This window comes from Bactrocera neohumeralis, chromosome 6 (assembly GCF_024586455.1).
Source record: "Bactrocera neohumeralis isolate Rockhampton chromosome 6, APGP_CSIRO_Bneo_wtdbg2-racon-allhic-juicebox.fasta_v2, whole genome shotgun sequence".
Lineage (NCBI taxonomy): Eukaryota > Metazoa > Arthropoda > Insecta > Diptera > Tephritidae > Bactrocera > Bactrocera neohumeralis.
In genome coordinates, this window is record NC_065923.1 from 50,620,667 (window position 1) to 50,640,232 (window position 19,566).

General features: G+C 33.2%; 1 protein-coding gene across 1 annotated transcript; it reads right to left on the minus strand.

Moving 5' to 3' along the window:
* Positions 1-3,161: 3,161 nt before the first annotated feature.
* LOC126763453 (limbic system-associated membrane protein) lies at positions 3,162-19,195 on the minus strand. Its single transcript, XM_050480982.1, has 8 exons — positions 19,061-19,195; positions 16,696-16,780; positions 15,792-16,130; positions 15,029-15,298; positions 14,713-14,810; positions 11,560-11,862; positions 11,214-11,384; positions 3,162-8,631 (listed from the first exon to the last, which is right to left on the minus strand). The coding sequence occupies exons 2-8, from the start codon at positions 16,778-16,780 to the stop codon at positions 8,464-8,466; spliced, it is 1,434 nt and encodes a 477-aa protein (XP_050336939.1). The 5' UTR covers positions 19,061-19,195; the 3' UTR covers positions 3,162-8,463.
* Positions 19,196-19,566: the final 371 nt, after the last annotated feature.

A 19,566-nucleotide genomic window follows, 5' to 3' on the forward strand; every position in this document is an offset into this window, starting at 1 on the left:
GTGAACGCGAAAAGGTGTTCAATGCTAAAATACTGTGGATGGCGTAGCCGGTGTTGGACCCGCCAGGGTTATTTTTTTAAAGCGAGGCCGAAGGCCGCCAACGCAAAAAGTAGTTCTATGAGAAAAAAATTCTGAAACACCCGGGTGTTGGACCGACCAAGGTTATTTTTTTTTGAAGCGCGGCCAAAGGCCGCCAACGCGAAAAGGTGTTCTATGCGAAAAGAATCTGATACACCCGGGTGTTGGACCGACCAGGGTTATTTTTTTTTTAAGCGCGGCCGAAGGCCTCCAACGCAAAAAGAAGTTCTATGCGAAAAAAATCTGATACACCCCGGTGTTGGACCGACCAGGGTTATTTTTTTTGAAGCGCGGCCGAAGGCCGCCAACGCAAAAAGGAGTTCTATGCGAAAAAAATCTGATACACCCCGGTGTTGGACCGACCAGGGTTATTTTTTTTTGAAGCGCGGCCGAAGGCCGCCCACGCAAAAAGGAGTTCTATGCGAAAAAAATCTGATACACCCGGGTTTTGGACCGACCAGGGTTATTTTTTTTGAAGCATTAATAGATAATTTGTACCATTAATAGATGCAATTAAATATGTATATACATTGCACTGAAACATTTTGGTTTTCTTTATTTTGAATTATTGTCCATACAAAAATGTTGACTGGGTTGCATTGGTTTCAGTTTGTATGGAAAAATGAGCAAAAGCACCGATTTTTGGTCATTTTCAAAGGGCTCCCTACAGGTCTATAGTGGCTCTAGGGTGTCGAGGGGAGGTTTATTAAAAAGTTCGAACCTTCCTCTTTCCGATAAGGGGGCGTGAGGGGGGGTAGCCCCCCCCTGTTTTTCTCCATAAACGATACTAAACCGGCGCGATACTAAACATTTCCCAAAATATAAGTATTTCGCAGCTTTTACTACTCTTCGGTGTGATTATATTACTCGCTCTGTCTCTTTGCTTCAGCGCAAATGCTACCTATATATTGTTGCGCTATATTACCAAATATTTACATATTATATGAATTTCATTGATAAACCTCGCAGATTGAAGAAGGATAAGTCCTTCCCGATTCTGACAGAGCTTTTGGTATTGCTCAAAGTCAGTTTACACACCCGTATTAGTTTTGCGGAATACCAAATTCAGACATAGCAGCATAAAGGCAGCTCCTTTTCATACTGTCAAAAGCAACTTTAAAATTGACGAGGAAGAGGTGTGTGTCGATTATCTTTTCACGGGTCTTTTCCAAGATTTGGCGTATGGTGAATATCTGGTCAGTTGTTGATTTTCCTGGTCTAAAGTGATACTGATAAGGTCCAATTAGTTTGTTGATGGTGGGCCTCAATCTTTCACACAGTACGCTCGATAAAACCTTGTATGCGATGTTGAGAGGGCTTATTTCATGGTAGTTGGCACAGAATGTGAGGTCTCCCTTTTGGTGAATTGGAACCATATTCTACAAAGAAGCTGATGCATGGTACTTATCAGTTCTTCGCCGCCGTATTTGAATAGCTCGGCTATTCAGCGGTCCCGCCGCTTTGTTGTTTTTCAGATGCGTAATTTCTATTCGAACTTCTTCATGGTCGTGCAATGGAACATCTGCTCCACCGTCATCGATTGCAGAATCGGGTTCATAATTTTATTATGCTTTGAGCATTGGTTACCAGATAACGTCCTTGGGTTCTACAAGAGTATGCTCCGGTCTGGAAATCTTCCGTTAATCGCCGCATCTTTTCGTAGAACTTTCCAGCATTATACCTGTCGACCAGCTTGTCAAACTCTTCATACTCACGCATTTCTCTTTCTTTCTTTTTCTGTCTGCAAATGCGTCTCGCTTCCCTCTTCAACTCTCGGTATCTATCCCATCCCATACGTCTTGTGGTCGGTCGTAACGTTACGAGGTAGGCAGTCTATTTTCTCTCCGCTGCGACTCGGTACTCATAGTACCTGTGTTCTTTTGTATTATCCGAAAACCAATGGTTTCGGTTGCAGCTGTACGTAAGGAGCTTGAAATTCCGTCCCACAATTCTCTTACACCGAGTTGCTGACGAGTGCTCTCAGAGAGCAGGAGTGCAAGTCGAGTAGAAAATCGTTAGACTGTCTGTTGTGATTGCAGCTTCTGGATGTCGAACCTTCTTTGTATGGTGGACATGTGCTTTTTGCTGCACAGAGGCGAGTGCATATCTTGGCTAAAACAAGATAGTGGTCCGAGTCGATGTTAGGACCTCGGAGCGTACTCACGCCTAAAACACTGGAGACGTGTCTTCTGTCTATCACAACATGATCGATCTGGTTGGTGGATTTTCGATCCGGAGACAGAAAGGAAGCTTGGTGAAATTTCCAAAGTTGGAATCTAGTACTACAGGTAACCATATTTCGAGCTCCAGCGAAGTCGATCAGTTTCGACCCATTTGGGAATGTTTCATCATGAAGGCTGAACTTTCCGACCATTGTGCCAAAGATACATTCTTTGTCCACCCTGCCCATATGCGCATATAGAAGGTATCATTGTTCACATCGTCCTTCTCTTTCGTCGGGGCGTGGGCAGAAAGTGAATGCCAGGACACGGCGACGGAATCTCTCTTCCACCACAACTCCCACACCGAATTAGCGCTCTTTTATATGGGAACTGTAGTAAATGCCACAACGACCTACTCGTCTCAGTATTTGTTTGTCCATCGCATTTTTTAGACGGTGGTGATGTTAGCCTTTATTTTTAGGACATCAACCAGCTGGGCAGCGGCAACTTACCTGTTAAGGGACCAGACATTCCAGGTGCATGTCCTTAAATCGTATTCCTTAATACGTTTGCAAAGGTCGTCATTAAAAGTTGGGTCTCTTATCCGAGGCTTTGATTTTTTTGTCATTGGGGCGTTTTTTACGTGGCGTGTCCCAAACCCAGTGCACATCCCTAGGGATGATTCGCTTTCTCCCTATAGCTCACCCTCTAACGGATGTTCTTTGGCTAGACGGAGGATACTTTGTCTAAGTCCAGAAGTCGTGAGCTGCTTGAGCCACTCCCAAGTGTATGGCGCTCAGAGAACTTTCATTACTTGCGTGAACTTTTACACACGACTCCATCCTAATTTTAAAGCAATAATTAATATAATATTTTTTATCGCACATTACTAATCATAAATAATATAAACTATAAAAGTCGTTTCGATTTTGATATGGTGTTTTTATTTGAAAATATTTTTATTAATATTAGCAGCTGAATTTTCCATTTTCTACGTATGTATGTACTTTACTATTTTAAAGTATATGCATTTCTAAATGTATTAATTCTTATTTTAAATTACTAATATTCAAGTTGAAGAGAAGGTGAGCTCTTTATGTGCTTTTTAATATTACTACTTCTTAATAATGACAATTAAATCCTTAACTTAAGTTATATATTGATCATATTTCTAATACTTTTGCAGCTCAAATAGTTTTATGCACTAATTACAACATTCAGTATATGTTATTTTAATATACATCTACATAATTAAAATAACAATCCAAATTATTTTCGTTTTGGGTTCGTTTAAATTTGCTTATAACTATTGCACAGATACTATACATACATACTATTAATAAATATGTGGTAATATGACATGCTTGTGATTCCTTAAAATAGCTGCACTTCACAATATACATAGTTTACTTATAAATTTTTATTAACATTTTTTCTCAATTCATGCATACTTTGTATGTATTTTAGGTATAGGCAACGCCAAATTAATACTAATTACAAAAGTATTAATTCTTAAAAATATATTTCGCACAATCCTATGACTATCAATTTATAATTAAGTTCTTGTCGCTGCCGTGGAATTTTTATTAATTGGAATACTATAATTTTATTTATTTACAAATTTCAGTTTAATGCTTTTGTACAATAAATAATTGTTTAATATTACATAAATCCTACTAAAATAGTTAAATTAACCATTATCACTCGTTCCCATGTGAGTATCATATGTGCTAAAAATATGTACATACATGCCTATGGTAATGGTAGTTAAATAGTACTAATGAATACTATTAATGTATACATAGTACTAGGCTATGTCACTTTTATGCATCTTTTTTCATCTTGAAAACAGGCTAAAAACATTCAAGAAGAAAAAAATTATCCTCTTAAATTTTGAGTTGTTATTATTAATGTTAAGAGGTGCGCCTATACTTAACATTTCATTTTCCATATAAATAGCATGGGAAAATATTTTTTTCTGTATTTTTTAGCTTAATACTTGATTGTTCTAAAAATTAAATGAAACATTATTCAGATAGGAAATTGAACACTTATCTTTGAGAAACAAGTACTATGGTGTAAATTATTTAAATATACATATGTCAACCAATAATTTCTAATATAGAGAAATGGACTAAACGGATAATATTTACATATAAACAAATATACATTTTTTTACAATTTTAGTCGCCGCAAGCTGTAAGCCGTCTTCGGATTGATATTAAAAAGTAATGAAATAAAAGGAAATTACACAAATTTTACTAGGCGAACAAAAAATTCAAACTCCGAACATTTTTTTAGAATTTCATAACCTTCTACGACAAAGAAAAAACTCAAAGATATTAACGTTTTATTGACAAAATTTGAAGTGGCGCACATATTAAATTTGACATGACTTAAATTTTATGTATGTTAAAGATTCGTACCGTAGTTATTTGGAAATTTTCGTTACAATTTTTTCTCTAATGAGAAATTATAGAAAATGTTTTCAATCCTCTTTTTAGGTACCTACACCATGATTTTACATATTACTGATTTTTATAGCATTAAACTACATTGATTTACTAGAACATACATCGGGTTCGTTAGAAGGACCTTAGCAATTTTTTGATTTGGGCAATTTGAGAGTTGTAAATGATTTTTATCATGATTATGCTATTTTCCATGTATTAGTTTGGTTTATAATAGCTAATCAATCTCTCACGTACAATTTATGGCATATCTTCGAATGTGACCTAATTATAAATAAAAAATCTAATTGGATTTTAAGTAGTAAGTTTGGTGTACATATCTCGTATATAAGAAAATTCTACAATTTTAATGGGAATCGAAGTCATGGAAATGTTTTTGGCTAGTTCATGATTAAGTAAAATTGGACAGAAATGTTATTCATATCTTTGGAAGGAAGGCACAAAAAGTATGGAAGGGTTCGAACGCAGTTAATGTGATTGATTATGACAAACCTTTGCACTTGGTTTTATTGTTATATACCTCTGACCGAAATGGACGGTATAAAGTCAATCGGAAGGACGGAGATCTTTATGAACGTATGAGAGGTCTGTGACTAAATTTGGAATCTTTCTAATAGCTTCATTAATGCTTGTAATAGCTTTTGTTAAAAGAAAACGGCTCGTCCTTTGTTTTAAACTAATTCATATGTTCTTAAAATTGTTTTCGCGCTTTCGCAGAATAACACGGTAAATCTCATTGAATCCATTTTATAACTATTATCATTTACATAAGTCTCGCTGAAATAGCTATTGATCCCAAATTTTGAGAAATCATTCCGTTTCATCATTGCGCGTCCCTACATACTGAGTGCAACATTAATCATTATTTTTTAGGTGTCATGAACTTTCCGTTATGGGAACAAAACTTAGATACTCTTGTAAAACACGCCATCTGTTCTTTAGGATTTAGATAACAAGTATTCAATACGTCCCTTGTTCTAAAGGATTGACTATTTTAATTTGAAATTATTTAAAGGTTACAAATGTATGTCATAAAAAAATATATTTTTTGAATTAAAAATCTCTAATTCTGTCTCTCCTAGAAAGAAAACATATTATTACATAGGGGTACGGGTATAACAATGATATGTTTCTGATGTATGTACATACATATGTGCATACAGATCAAACTAATAACAATAACAAAAGAAATGTGTGTCAATTAAGATTTTGATTTTAATAATATTTTTAGATTTTCGATTTTCGCTTTGTAGGTTAGCGAAAAATTATATTATTTTGAAAACCACACCCACTTTTATTGTAATAAAAAAATTTGAGTCTGTTTTATACTGAAGAAAAGCTATAAAAAACGGAATTATCGCTGAGCTTTAATTGAAGGCATAGTTGGAAATTATGCTATTAGGTTTTTATTGTATTTTTCCCAATCATTAACGCCGAGACAAATCAGACAACCTAATTAAATATTTTTTGCAAAAGTTTCTTATATTATATTATTAACTACACTAAAAAATTGTTGATGTTTTTTATGTCGAAAATATAACGTATTTAAGAATACCTCTATGGTGTATGTTGTAGCTCGGAAGTTTTCAATATTTATGGCAAGATAATAATAAAAAATAATGGTGACTTACCTAAAGTTAATAAATGAGGGTGAACTAAGCGTGTGTTAAATTAAAGATTTAAACATTTTAAAGGAACAAATTTAATGAAATTATGTTCGGTTTTTAGAAATGCAGATGCATAAGAACATATGGAATCAGTCATGTTACTATTTTTAGTGTTAAAATCTTAAATAAAATAATTTATGAAGTGTATCTCCAAGTGTGTCATTCTATGTGTGCTATGTAATGGTAGCAGTCTTATTAGGTTAAACTTTTTTGATGTAATATTTGTAAATACTTTTTTATGTTCATACTTTTTAATTACTTTATTCTCTATGTATTCCACACTCAAAAATATTTGTGTTTATTTTGTTAAATATACATACATATGTATGTAATATATATGTACATACATATATTGTTTTCAACACAACATTTTAAGGATTTGTTTTTATTTTTATATTATGTTCTTTCCGTCTTCTGCTATACATATGTATATATATTTTCTAAGTATGTACTAATTGTAAAATACTGAGTATTAATTGTTGTCCTACACAAATGATAACATCTTTGAATTATGGGATCAACGCATAGCTGGTTTATCTCCTGAACACTTCGAAAATGTCTTGATTTGACATTTCAGTTAGTATTTAATAGTAAAATCCATAGTTATTAAGTAGATATTAGAACAGTAATTAAAATAAATTAGTGATTTTTATATAATTACATAAAAAAATATTATATAATGATCGCATATTTTATATAAAAATTTAAGTTACGTTGTAATATAAAAAGTTTTGAGTTAAAATTCTAAAAAAAAATTTGACACAATAAGAGTACCGATGTTCCAAGCTACCAGTACTTAGCACACTTGCTTAAAAATACTCTATTAACATGAGAGAATAAATCATAAGGCCCGTTTCTCAATATATGGTTTAGCGCTTAACCAGACTTTTGCCGGCAATGTTTTGAAAAATGGTTTCTCAATATCTGCTTAGCAACTATCTGGTGAACTTTACGAGAGAAGGAGTTTTGGTTAATTTCTAACCAGAAAATGTAATTACAGTTGTTAGCTAAAAGAAAAATCAGCTGGATAGACAGCGTTCAGACGGGGCCACTTTTGTCGCTCACTATCATTATATACATATTAGATATATTTGCATTCACATATGCATATTCCATAAAAAAAGGGGTGATAAATTTTAAATTTCCGAATATAATGTAAATATACCTCTGACACCAAGCCATGAAAAGAGTTTCAAAATGAAAAGGTTTGCTGAATTGCGTATCAGCGGGCAATTACGGAAAAAGGCATGCCACCCGAGTACGAGCGGCACGGTTACTTCTTCGTCTTTCCTCGTCGTCCCTTCGCCAACGAAAACATACACGTACACGGTGACGCTTACACAGTTTTACGTCTCCATAATGTAAGTTTTGTGAACTGTTTTCTTTACGCTTTCACAATACCCACAACTTGGTGAAAACGGTTCTGTCAGTTAAAACTATCTATTAGCGGCTAAGGATCATATTATCCGGGTATTGAGAAAACGGCCCTAAGCTTTTTTCGAACTTGTATTATAACCACATATATTTGACTTACATACAATGGTTTTTTGAAATCATTTGTAGCAATGATGATCAATTATGAAAAATTTACTCTTCACGCTCGAAGACACTCAACAAGTTTTGCAAAGAATAAAAAGATTTAAGTTTAATAAATGCAATAGGGCTACGAACGCTTTCAAAATTTAAATCCAGTAGTAATTTTGATTTTGTATTATTTAATCTACTGCACAAAAGTTGCAGGCAGTTATAACCGGTTAATAAAGTTTGTTTACAAATAAATTTTTGGCTATTAATGATTAGGAAAAAATTTTTGGAAATACATTTAGAGCGGATTATTTTTTACCCATGAAAAGGTTTATGGTGGCTAGTATACTAAACTTTTATATTATAAAAAATATATTGTGAAATATAAAATATAAAAGATATGGATAATTTGCAACATAGAACGGTTTCCAGTAAGTAGTGTTCTAAACTCTTTTATAAAAAATGTATTGTAAAAAACAAAAACAATGCTTGAAATATTAATTTAAATATTGAACTGAAGTATAAGGCACATTTTTTAATGAATAATAAAGTAATAAGTCCTTAAATACAAACTTTCAAACTGTGGAAAATTATATAGGCAAATACTGTCTTTATAATATTGGAATTATGTGGGTGTCCTTTTCCATTCGAAATTCCCATTTTGTACTCCATATCTATGTCAAGCAAAAGGTCGTGATTTCTGGTGTAGAATTGATGAATGTCACTAATCTGTAAGCAAAAATAATTTATATATAGAATATATAATATACATATGACTTATAAATACATTATTTATGAACATTCAACAACCACTTTTATAAATTTAAAAAATCGGAATTATATTACATAGATACATACGATCGATATACATAGTATATAGACCTTTGAGTCCCTTTTCAGCACAAAGTTAATTTGTGAAGAGTTTTCTGATGTACCCACTATAGACTCACTGATAATGATCAATATTATTTAATATAGCTATAAATAATTAAATATGCACCCAACTAAATAATACTGAGACTCGTCCGCAAGGGCTAAGTTCAGGCGTAACAGAACATTTTATATTTTCGCAATTGCAGATATGAATGCCGACGGAGTACTTTTAGGCATTGCCAAACTTTATATTAAAAAAATGTTGCAATGAAATTCATCTTTCAACTTACTACGGAAGCATCAAAGGACTAAAATATTATTTGGTATCTTATTAACTTATAATTGGTGCTAGACTCACTAAGTTGTATTACTTTGTGTCTACGATATTCATATTAGAACCAACCTAATTAGGTAGGTAGGTAAGGTGGATGTCTGACGACGAACTTAGCCGTTAAGAGACCCATTCTTATACCACAGGGACCAAAAGGTCCTTATTTTATTATGTCTCCTCTGAACCACCCTTTGTTCCTGATGAAGCTGATGATGAAAATGTTGTATACTAATACTCTCGATCGATAGTTGCGATCATATTCATATTCTATTCATGTCACGTTTTTCTTTACGACCTTCGACCTCTCGCTCGACATCTCTCGCGAGTCCGTTCGAATGATTTGATGGATATTTGGGGTATGAAACGTGTTCTTGCTAAACTCATCCCGATAAAGTTTTTGAATTTTTTTCAAAAAGACTACCGTAAACAAGTCCCTTTGGACATGTTTATTTGTTCGAATTCTGATCCAACGTTTATGGAGAGCATTATAACAGCCTACTAAACATGGATTTATGAGTTTGACCTGCAAACAAGTCAACCATCATTGGAATGAAACCCGTTTTCAGTCGATCAAAGAGAGGAAACAATATTCGCTGAAGAAGCTGAAGTCCGTCCCAAAAAGTGCTTGTGAAAAATATTTCGAGGACTGGAAACATCGTTTGCATAATTATATTACATCTGGTGAGGATTACTTTAAAGGCGACTAAATAAATATTGATGAATATTTAAACATTTTGCGTTTTATTTACAATTCCGGGTACTTTGCATAATCCTTCTTTATCGAAGTCTAACTATAGAGTGGTGCCTGCTCTGGCTAGTTCAACTGCTTCACACAGCAAGTAGAAATATGATTATATGCTGGAACCCTTTTCAGTTTATCGTGAAATACGATGTTAGATACAAAGATATCAAAACATTATTTCACTATCTTCGATGAAACCCTATGAGACAGTGATTTCAAATTCGCTCTTTGTGAGAACAAGCAACCAGCTGGAGGACACTACAGTGGTCTGGTAGTCGAAAAGCGATTTTGATATTTAATTTTGCTGAAATGACACTATCTCAGTTTTCTCTGGAAGTGAAAGCAATATTTCGAAAATCCGTGGTATTGGATATATGTATGAGTTAATCGATTCCACGGTTGGGCCCCACCATCCTCAATAGTAAAGAAGTATTAAACGCATTTTATCCATTTCTGACACGAGAGTACAGTATTAGCAGAAAAAGATTTTCCAGGAATTTTAATAACATATCTCCTAGATTGGCCGATACTTGTGGTAAAAAGTCTGCCATAAGTCTGTATCTGGGGGTTTGAAAAGTTATGATTCAATTCTGACTACTTTGGTGGAATTTGGTATTACTTTATATGGGAAGTTGTAGTCCGATTTCGCCCATTTTCACACTGTGGTATAGGAATTTCAGAACAATGTCTTAACGGCAACCATTCCGACCCATCTTGGCTGTGAAATTTAATTTTTCTAAGTTCCACAATATGAGGGGTGGGTGTGATTGAAACAATTTCTTAAAGATTCTGAAACTTTGGCGAGAGTTTATCGGGTGAGTAATATTAATTTTATTCTGTGATATCATACTGAATTCTTATTGTAAGTTAAGATGCATAAAGACTGAGTTGACCGGAGTCTTTATGAAAATTCAAGAAATAAGTCGAACACGTGAATATTTTTAAGACAAAATCCGAAATCGTTTATACCTGTCCATATAAAAAATAGATTGAAAAACGGAAACTGATGTGACAGTTAAAATATTATTATAATATCCGTATAATAAGATGGCGTAATGTTTACCATCGATACACATTTAACAAAATTTGAAATAGGACTTGGATACAATTCGCCCAATATTAAAATTAATTTGAGATATAATTTTTAAATTTATAGAGATTAGTATGTATACCGATTCGTTATTAACGAATAAAATGTATAATATTATAGTAGAAAATCAGTAGGAAGTATTTAACAAGAAGTTTAGAAAATAAAGAAAAGTATAGGTATTCATATGTAGTATAATACTATTCTCGCCAATTTTGAGCGTGTTCGAAATATGAACAAAAAATTTGATTGTTTTTAGAAGAAAAACATATTTTTACCTCATTCCATCCATATTTATTCTTGGCTTGTACAATGGCCTCGTACACTGCATTGTGCTCCAAATTTTTTATCACATGTGACATAATAAAGTGAGTGTTATCAAATCGAATTAACGTTGGATTTATATGATTTTCATGCCATTTTCCTGGATGTTGATACGTTTCATTCATCTAAGTGATATAATTATATTAATACATTTTAGTGGAAAAAATAATAAATCAAAATTTAAATTGAATATGCAAGTACCTTTTTTTATATTGCACATAATAATTATTGTATTATTATTGTTACTTACTACTAAAACTGGCATAAACCATAACATGATACTAAAAAAAAAAACCTTACCAATAGTCGTCTGTACAAAAGTTTAATTTCATCGAGCGCGGGTATTGATTCAATAGTCCACGTTAAATTATAATGATCGAGATAACCACTCAAAGCTGGTGATATGAAGTTTGCAGGACCCGGACGTCCGGAGACTTCAATATATTTTTTCGTTCTACCAAGTGCGTTATCGGCAACGCAGCTATAATTTCCAAAGTCAGATGGTTGAAATTTCCTAATTATTAACGTATATTTGTCATCATTGGACTGCATTGATCTTCTATCGGTAGGATCTAATAGAAAGGAGTTTTGATACCACAGCATCTGCAAGAATTAAATTTTAATATATATAATCGTTGGTCTCACGCAAATAAAAAATATTTATTTCAACAATTCAATCGATATATTTATACTTTGTAATGATACTTCTTAATTATGGTTTATATTATTAACATTCACAACAAGTAAGGTAGAGCTCCGTTCGGGAGATATATTCAACAAAGTTGGCGGTAGTTGGTCTCTTATTAAAATATACTATATGTCATCGACTCATTTAGTTTCCTTACTGCACTTGGCTTCGTGATGTGACGTAAACTCAACCAAAGACGCTAAATTTAATATGTTGTGAGGAAAACAGAAACCAGAGGATCGGCGCTTTACCACATACCTTTTAAGAGTATTTGTCCACAGAATTTCATTAAAATATCACACATATGGACCAACATAAACGGTTTAAAGTCGAAAATAACAATATATCGGCTATATAGAAGCTAGGAGAAGTTTTCGTCTTTTCTTATCCATTATAACACAAATACAGACTTTTGTTGTAAAGTCTATTGGAAGTTCGAAAAATTTTTTATTAGGTATATATGGGGGCTAAAGAAATTATTGATCCAATTCAACTCTTTTCTATTATTAGAAAAATATTCTCTCCGAATTTCTATAATTTATCTCGAAGATTGACCGATATTTAGGATAAAAATGTCTCAATTGGAACCTTCATTCACACATTCGGCATCTGGGCTGTTAATAGTTTTGGTCCGATTTGGACAATTTTTGGTCATAAGATGGCCTATTTTGAGCGCACTATTCGGCAAAAGATTTATCTTAATACATTTATTGGTGTTTGGGTTACATTCTGGAAAGTGAAAGAATCAGATGGAATTTAAAATTGGGTTATACGGAAAGTAGACGTGATTATAGTCCGATTTCGTTTGATTTTATCAATTTGTAGAGTGTCGGTTAGGGTGCTTAAGTAATTTGTCCTGAAATAATTTAGTTATTGTACCTTATGTGATTTAGAAGATATGTACATTAAACCTCTTTTTTAATTTTTAGACCACAAGTGCCCTTTCCTGTTCCAAAATACAGTTTTATATTTAATTTTAGTGCTTAGTTGTAACACTTGATAGGTTTTCCTTTAATGGCGTTTTGTGGGCAAGGCAGGGGTTCGATTATGCCCACCTTCGGACTCGTCCTTTTTACAAGGAACACGTGCACCAAGTTTCATTAAGATATCTTCATTTTTACTCAAGCTATCATTTGCACAGACGACAGACAGACAGTCGCTTAGATTTCAACTCGTTTCAGCATCCTAATCATTTATATACATATGTTTAGCATACTACTGTGATCAAATTAAGTTTTGTCCACTTCATCTCCTTCAAAGTAATCCCCTCAAGTTCAATACACTTATGCCAACGAATTTACAGTCATCATAGCACTTGGGAAAATCCTCCGTCGTGATGGCCATCAGAGCCTTCTTCGATTCAGCTTTTATATCCTCAATTGAGTCAAAACGGTGTCCTCGGAGTGGTCATGTGAATTTGCTGAATAGCCAGAAGTTACACGAAGGTAAATCAGGCGAATGCGGTGGTTGCGGCACGATATTTGTTGAAAATGTGGCGAAATGATCACGAATAACCAATGCAGTATGAGATTGTGCATTATCGCACTTTTCTTTCAAATAAATTCAGACATAGTAAAAATCGAAGAATTCGCTTTTTGAGCCTCACAAAACGACGCGTATCTCAAATGCGTATGTATATTTTGACGTGAAATTTAGCATAGATGTCGCTAACAGTACTACCAACTTACAGAAAGATACCGAATCGAAAAACACGCGAAGTATAAATTAAAAATTCACCTTTCAATTTCATCACAGTAGTATATAATATCTAACTCTTTAGGTGGACAAAACTATTATGCTCCAGTATCTCAGGAGTATAAAAACGGTCTCTCATACAGATAACTCAGATATTAAGCGATAAATTCGGTGTAAAATCAAATGGATGTTTGACCTTATTTTGATAGACAGGTATACAATTATAAAGAAAAGATTTTCTCTTAAGCTCAATAATAAAGCCTTCAGATTGGTCATATTTCAGTCACCCCTTCTTAATTTGCATTTAACTGATGCAATAAAGAGTAACATAGTCTTCCCTGATCAGGATTCGTTATAAATATTCGAAATAACCCAGACACAGTGTGAAACATAAAAAAATAATCTCTCATGGAGACAGTGCTTGAAGCAATGCAAAATTATCATCTGATGTCAATATATAATGCCAAGCAAACTTTTGTTTTATAAATCAACGATAAACTATTCCAAATTAATCCAATCCAATTAACACAAAATTCTTGAATAATAAGAGGTGCCAACCTTAATAATTTAAGTAGCGAAAACTGATCGACTTTCACTATGTAAATTTTAACATACATATAACAGTCGTTATACCAGGATTACCTTTTTTCTAAAAATTCTATACATGTAAAGAATCTCGAAAATTTATTTTTAGTGTATGTTTTTAAAGAAAAACGTTTATTGTTATTTCGCACTTTCCTACTTCAAGATATTTGTGTGCTCTTATTTAAGACAAAAATGAGTGGTGCCACATCTCAGAAACCACAAGGAAGGATTTTGTGTAACTTGTCACACAATTGCGTTCTTTTATTGGACATTCTTACTTATTTCGCGGTGGCTTTCGTGCACCCTAGTCAATTCAATACCGGGGTTTACCAAGAGAAGTAACGATCATAATTTGCCTATCACAAGATTATGATAATTGCAATTGGGGTTTATTTTTTAACAAAATATGTAGAACAAAAACTGGGATTATTAATTTTTGGTAAATCTTTGGACTATAAAAAAGATGTAATTTATAATCTCTTTACCTCAGAATTTACATCTCCATGAACTATGCAAGCAAGTTCCACATCATGACCTTCGGCTGCATGAACCCATGACTTCTCGACAGTTATTTCAGGTGGGGCTTTAAATACAAAAGAAAAAAATATATATATTTGAATAATACGTACATATTGTAATTCACAAACACTCGCGCATTGTATGTAACAAGCTTTGGCAAAAAATTGTTTGCTTTAAAAATAACTATTAAATTCTTTACTTTTATATAAAAATTTAATGGTTGTAAATGTTGTTTTTTTAATATACTTAAATTGACTTTATTTAACCATTTGGTCAACCTACAAAGAATAGTTAGTTGTATGTCCATCGATACGCGTTCTTTCACTCCATTATCCGCAGAACACTGATAGATTCCAGCATGATGTCTATCGACGTTCTCCAATATTAATGTTGAACTATCAGATAAATGAGTTGGGCCCGCGAACACATCTTTTTTAAACCAATAAATAGTTGGTACTGGATTACCCGAGGCCTTGCATTCTAAGGTAACGGTACTTCCTTTACGAGCAGTAACTTGACCATTGTGCGGTAACGCACGAAGTGTTGGCGGTACTGAAAAGGAGAAATTAATTACCAATATATATGTAAATATAAATATGCGATTACATACATATTATACTTATATATTATGTCTTATTAATAACTATCAAAATTGTTTTGTTAAACATTTCAAATAAGACTAGAGAAACTTTAGAGTTTCGATTAAGCCCTTTCATTGATCCCTTCCTGTATGCCAAATTAATTTGTTTGTGTAAAAAATAAAGATTTCTGATAGTAGACTTTATTTTAATGTAAACTTTATGCCAAAAGGTTTCAGATAGTAGACTTTATTTTACTAAAAACTTTATGCCAAAATCTTCATTTATGCTTGATTTATAGTAAAGTGGAAGATTTTAATGACATTTAAATTTATGTCATTTGGGATCAGGTGTGATTTTGGTATTTTTGTCCAATATTTGGATCATTGTCCAATTATGCAATCATTGGCAACTTAGAAAGAATTACGACTAACTAACGACTTAAATTTAAAAATAGTCATAAATACCTAAAATTTCCACAGTATGAACTTGATCCCGATTTTCTTGATCTCCAAGTTGACAAATATAATCACCAGCATCCTGAGTTTTCACACTTGCTATTTGAAGATTGTAGTCCCCCACAATTTTGAATCTTTGATCCCTTGTTATTTTTAAGTGACCCGCTGTTAAAACGGAAGAACCTTTTCTCCATAACAAAACAAAAGATCCAAGATTTTGAACCTTGCAAGGAAGTTCTATAGTTTCACCAACTATGACTTTATACAAATGTCCGCGCGATAGAAATTTAGGTGACACTGCTGGGGAATCATGATCAGTTAATGTGAAAAGTCCATCCGAGTGAGAGGCTGGAAGTTAAAATAAAAAATTACAAATATTTTCCGTTATAATAACAACAATTATTCGAAATTCCATTAAATGCAATTATACTTATATTTTCTAGCTCGAAACGACTTCACAAAATATTTTTTTGCATTAGTAATATAGTAAGAAATTGCGTACATTTTATTTATTCGGACCAACTTCTCTACAAGTCAACTAAAGGTTAAATAATACGTTAATTACCCGAGAGCGCTAACTGAGTGTCTATAACTTTTATAGCCGAATTGACGAAATTACTTGAAACATGTTTCCATGCTAATTTTTTCAATTTATTGGAGTTACGGGTAGTCGTGTCTACCTGGTTTCTTTTATTAATACTTACGGAGAGCGAGAGAGGAGTGACACTCCGCGAAGAAAAAGACTTTGAGTTGCAAGTACAAAATTATATAGTCCCCCCCAATATTCTACTCTGGATCCGGCCCTGAATCTATACCAAATTAATTATGTTAAAATATTCTTTAAACGCAAATTAAAATGTACAGATATAGTAAGTATATCCATATATATTTATACCTATAACTATATACTTGCCTGTTGTTTTTATGTGAAATATTATTGCCAGCAAAAAAAACATTGGCCATGTAAATCGATGACACGCACTGAAAATGCACTCCATCTGTAAATAAATTAATGGATAAATATTGTATTCTGTGAAATATTGAAATACATAGATTTCTCTCTAATAAATTAAACAAATTCATTTAAAATCATTTATCTCCTACATCCCTATTTGCATGTACTATATAGGCTACTGAAACGCCAGTCGCCAGTTTTGTGTTATTAGCTATTGCTGGCATTCCTTATTGTAGGTTAGTATACAGAAATGTCAAACTCTCAAGATCAATCAATATATATCAATCAATATATAAATAATTCTTACAAAACTATTTATTGTTTCGAGTTGTTCTAGTTATTCTATAACTAGTAACTATATTGTGCGCAACTAGATTATCATTCCAATATTCGGTTCTAAAGCTACTGTCTTTGTGCATACTACAATACTTTTGCACTCAAATATGTGTCTGAAAAAGTAGTTTTGAGCGCAGTTCTTCTTCATTACTTTAATGTGAAGAAAACCTCAGCCGAAAGCTTTCATATTTGGGTGAACGTGGTGGCACGATTTAATAGTGGTTTTTGGCTTGGAAGCCGAAGAACGTCCTGGGTAGGAATACTAAAAAAATCAAACATTATTTGACGAAGATTGTTGGCAAATATAAGAAAGCATCACGATACATACAAAAGCAATCTAATTGAGTACCATATTAATTGAAGCCAAGAAACGTTAAAAGTCGACTTGGAATTTCTGAAATGCTGCTTGAACGCTACAAAAATAAATCGTTTGACTGGTGATGAAAAAGGGATTCATTATGACAATCCTTAACGCAAAGAACCATATGTGAATCCTGGCTTACCAGCTGAATAAACGGTAAAGCCCGTCGCTACAAACAATAACTCCAATGTTTCCAAGTACTTAAAAACAGTTTAATCTAGTTTTAAAAAAAAGTAGACGGTTTTATCCTAGTTTTATAAGTAACAGGGTTTGTCCGGAAAATAATAGGAAAACATTTTGCAGCGTTCGTTAGAGCAGAGCAGGTATGCGATAATTCTGTGTGAAACTCTGCAAATCTGCGACAGAGACGTTTGATATGATCAAGCAGGCTTACCCAGATGTTGCTCTACCAAAAAGTGGTGTATTTTGGTGGCACCAGGCCTTTTTAGAGGGTCGGGAAGAGTTGAGAGGAAGAAAATACTGCCCATTGTCTTTTTTGACTTCAAAGGCGTCGTCCACCATGAATTTGTTCCTCCTGGACAAACCGTCAACACCAAGTTCTACGTGGAAGTCCTCAAGAGACTCAAACGAAGGGTCAATAAGGTTCGACAAGACATCGCAGCCGAATGGAAGTTGCACCACGAAAACGCCCCGGCCACACCGCCTTTCTTGTGAACAGCTACCTAAGCAAGGCCGGCATCCCAACGCTTCCGCTTCCGCAACCGCCCTTCAGCTCAGATGTGGCCCCTGGACTTTTTTGTTTCCTTGCCTGAAAAGGCCGATGAAAGGGCGGCATACTATTTCTAATCACTCAAAAGGGTCTTATTCACCTTAACAAAAAACTATTTCGATTTATTCATTACTTTTAAAAATACATTCGACCAATGCACTTCAGCAATAAAAACGATATTTTCCGAAACATTGAAGTATAACGGAGAGTTTAGAACAGTTTTTTTCTACTTCGATTCTTCTATAAGAAGTCTATAGCTCCTTGCTGCCTTTAATGTTAAAGAATACCGTTGTATGTGATAAGATGAAAATGACAAATAGTCAAAAAAGTTGATAATATACTAGTATAGTTGCACATTTTCTTAGCTTTCTACATTTTTATTTTTTAGTTTTCAATGTTTCTTTCTTTATTTGATGATTTTAATGCAGTAGTAGCACTTTATTGAGCTCATATTATACTAGTTAAACTTGTATTTATTGTAGGTATGCAAACTGACCACACACACAAATAATATACATTTTGTATATTCACTGTACATAAGAGGACATGTACATACATATACATATATATGTATATTAAAAGATACACTACGTTATCGTATAACATTTCCACACCTACATACATACATATGTAATGCGTGGACACTGACATCGGGTAATTTTTCAGTGGATATAGTGTGATATGTATTCTCATTGAATAATTAATGATACTTAAATCATAATTGTTGAAGAGTTGAGTTTTCTGTATGTCTTATGCAACTAGTTTTTTTCTTCGAAAAAAAAAGAATCATAGGGCATAAATCAATACCCCTCTGCCACTAGGATTTATCGGGCCAGTATCACAAAAACTTCAATTCTCGCTTTCAATGTAATATTGTAAATGAAACCCATACTTACTTCAAAAGATGTAATTCACCAATTGAAAATTTATATATTTTATTTCACTTAGTTATTATTTTTATATAACACTACAGAAAAAACACATCAGTTTTAATAATAGCTTACACAAATTTCTATAGGAATCGTCCTGGCGTATTGTAAATCAGTACGCAGACTCGAGAATTCCTGAGCTTTTCTAAGCTTTTTCATAGAAAACCATAAGAAATAGCTTAACGTAGTAATATTGTCACCTATATTAACCCTTAAATTTAAGTGAAACTGTATTACTTTCTGACATTTTTGCAAACCCGTGCGCAACGACAACGCAAGGGTGTCCCAGTTTTATTCAAGGCTATTTTTCCCCTACTTATTTCAATAAAAATACGAATTAAGTAACTCACATCTGCATATATAATGGTATCAATTAATTTTACTTAATTTCGATTCGGTTTCCATGAGAAAAAAGTAAATAAAAATTAAATGTCATTTGTCAAATTTATTTTACATAAGTAAGGTAAGGTACA

What these genes read in the sequence shown, in the direction of transcription:
- LOC126763453 (XM_050480982.1), bottom strand. Translation starts at nt 16,780, where the DNA reads ATGGAGTGCATTTTCAGTGCGTGTCATCGATTTACATGGCCAATGTTT. An exon ending in ATTTCACATAAAAACAACAG is followed by an intron (nt 16,131 to 16,695) that starts GCAAGTATATAG and finishes TTTAACTTCCAG; the next exon opens with CCTCTCACTCGGATGGACTT. An exon ending in ATGGAGATGTAAATTCTGAG is followed by an intron (nt 11,863 to 14,712) that starts GTAAAGAGATTA and finishes TAATTCTTGCAG; the next exon opens with ATGCTGTGGTATCAAAACTC.